General features: G+C 52.4%; 1 protein-coding gene across 1 annotated transcript; it reads right to left on the bottom strand.

Annotated features, from left to right (window-relative positions):
• Positions 1 to 6: 6 nt before the first annotated feature.
• Positions 7 to 2,560, bottom strand: LOC121308080 (phospholipase D1-like). Its single transcript, XM_041240378.1, has 4 exons — positions 2,460 to 2,560; positions 2,057 to 2,115; positions 474 to 566; positions 7 to 164 (listed from the first exon to the last, which is right to left on the bottom strand). The coding sequence occupies exons 1-4, from the start codon at positions 2,487 to 2,489 to the stop codon at positions 8 to 10; spliced, it is 339 nt and encodes a 112-aa protein (XP_041096312.1). The 5' UTR covers positions 2,490 to 2,560; the 3' UTR covers position 7.
• Between the last annotated feature and the right edge of the window lie 254 nt (positions 2,561 to 2,814).

The raw sequence follows: 2,814 nt of genomic DNA on the forward strand, positions 1-2,814 counted from the left end.
ACCCGGGTTACCTGGTGAAGTTCTGGATGCACACCCCGTACTTGGTGGCGGTGTAGCTCCGCCCCACCTGAACTCTGAACTCGGGGTCAAAGAGCAGCACGAAGGAGACGACCCCGGCTTCAGGCTTCATGTAGAGAAGAAAGGAATCCTTCACAACCAGCCACCTGAGAGAGGAGGAGAGGAGATAGAGGGGGAGAGGGGAGGGGAGGGGGAGAGGAGAGAGGAGGGGAGGGGAGAGGGAGAGAGAGGGGGGGGAGAGGGAGAGAGACAGGACGAGGAGGAGAGAGGAGGGAGGGAGAGGAGAGGGCAGATAGATAGAGGGGAGAGGAAAGAGGAGGGGAGAGGAGAGGAGAGGAGAGAGGGCGAGAGGGAGAGGAGAGAGGGAGAGGTTTTACTACCATCCCTGATCAAGCCACAGTTTCCAGTGTGTAACTCACACTAGGTCTGCTCCGATCTTTTGGGGACCCCCTCACCTGCGGGACCAGCGGTAACAGAACTGGTGGTGTCCAAAGCAGTTGAGCCCCTGAATTCGGTGACCCCCGGATCTCTTCAAGATCGACCCCTCTCTGAGAGACAGAGAGAGATGACAGAAACTGTAATTAAAAAACATCACACACACACACACACACACACACACACACACACACACACCGCTCAGAGCGTCAGATGCGTCTAGGAAAAAACACCGCCTGCCCAGAAATACACCAACAGTGACTCTGCCGACTGCCAGTTTCTGAGAAAGACACAAACAGTTCTGAGAACCCCGAGCCAGTTCTGAGGTTCTGTTCCAGTTCTAAAAGGCTGCATTGTCTACCAGGTGCATTTCTACCAGTCAGTCTGGGTCCATGGACAGCAGGTGTGCAAATCTAAGCACGCCAGATGGGCCTGATCTCTGATTTCCATTTATATACCTGCCTGCACGAAAACACCTCGGACTTTTCCCTAAAGATTTTCAGCGCCAGCGGTTTGATTTCACACGCACAGAAGCAAACACTACAGGAGGGGAGGGGGCTGTCCAGTCCAACACAGCTGCACACTGCTGTAAGAGCTTCACATGGAGGGGACCACAGCGCCTGTGGGACACACGTCCACTGCAATTCATAGCGTAAACTTCAAAGAGGAGATGGTTATCTCTCAGAGAGGCCAAGATACTGACTCTATTCAGAGTGGCCAACAGGACCCCCATTCAAATACTGCTTGTTAAAATATTGAGCGTGGTTTGTTTTTTTGATTTGAAAGAGGAGGCAGGGATGTGTTCAGGGATCACACAGCCCGGGTGTGGAGAGTGAGTGAGGAGACACAGGCCAATGATTAAAATAACAGAGGAAATAATGAGGGAAGGGGAAGCGTCCCTCTCTCTCCTCTCTTCTGTGTGTTGTTGATCTCGCTCCCCCTCCCACCCTATCCTCTCTCTCTCTTTGCTCTGTGGGTCTCTGTGCTCTCTCTCTCTCTGTGTGTCTTGCTCTCTCTCCCCCCCTCTCTCTCTTTCTCTGTGTGTCTTGCTCTCTCTCCCCCTCCCCTCCCCTCCCTCAACTGTATTTCTGGTCTAGTCCGCTTCCCACGCTCTCATTGCCACTCTATTTGTTAACTTGCTTCCCTCGGCTCGTTCCTCTAAACAAAGAGTGTGTTTCTTTACTGCCCTGCGGAGAAGCCTACTGGGCAAAGGCTCTGTTACCTTGGGAACAAACAAACAAACACTCTCACTCTCACTCTCACTCTCTCACTCACACACGCAGTTCTGAACCCCAGGACTGGGTGCAGCAGCAGCAGCAGGGCTAGTGTGAGTTTGTAACCCTGCTCAAACTCCTGGCTGCTGATCATTGCAATATTAATAATAATAAGAGACTTCATTGAGGGGAGCTCTGAGCCCCAGGACTGGGTGCAGCAGCAGCAGGGCTAGTGTGAGTTTGTAACCCTGCTCAAACTCCTGGCTCCTGATCATTGCAATATTAATAATAATAACAGACTTCATTGAGGGGAGCTCTGAACCCCAGGACTGGGTGCAGCAGCAGCAGGGCTAGTGTGAGTTTGTAACAGATTGATTTATTTCACTTACAAGCCTTTGGCTCCCAGGTCCTTGATGAAAGAGAGAGGACTCACGTCTAGAAACTCCATCTAGACACAAACAGAGAAACCAGAGCCTTATTATAAAACATTCAAAACCAGCCTGGCAGTGACATCCAGCCCCCATCGCCACGGAGACACATTCAAAACCAGCCTGGCAGTGACATCCAGCCCCCATCGCCACGGAGACACATTCAAAACCAGCTCAGGGTCATCAGACACACACACACATCGGGAGTCGGTGGCTGAGCTGGGATTTGAACTTCCTGGTATCGAGCCCCCTTTTCTCTAACCGCTGGACCCCCGAGCCTCTTATTCAACTGGGACTGGGAGTTGATTTTGAAAGGCATGGGAATGGACCCCGACCCTGCCCAGCACGGAAACGCAGGACTGACCATGTGATGGAAATTCCTGCAGAAGTTCATCTCTAGCAAGCTGTTCAGATATTGCTCCAGGTGTTTCTGAGACACAGACAGAAAGGAAAAAAAGAGAGAGTTTAAAACGAGAGGTTTGGAAATATATTGGCCTGCAGAAAGGTCCCCTCAGCAAGCTGTTCAGCTCTGCTCCAGGTGTTTCCCCCACACACACCGACACACCCCCCCCAACACACTTTAAAACACCCCCCATACCCCCACTGACACACCCCCCATACCCACACTGGACACACACCCCCCCACACACACTGAGAGACCCCCCCACACTCACACTGACACACAACCCCCCATACCCACACTGACACACCCCCCCCCA

This window comes from Polyodon spathula, unplaced genomic scaffold, assembly GCF_017654505.1.
Source record: "Polyodon spathula isolate WHYD16114869_AA unplaced genomic scaffold, ASM1765450v1 scaffolds_189, whole genome shotgun sequence".
Lineage (NCBI taxonomy): Eukaryota > Metazoa > Chordata > Actinopteri > Acipenseriformes > Polyodontidae > Polyodon > Polyodon spathula.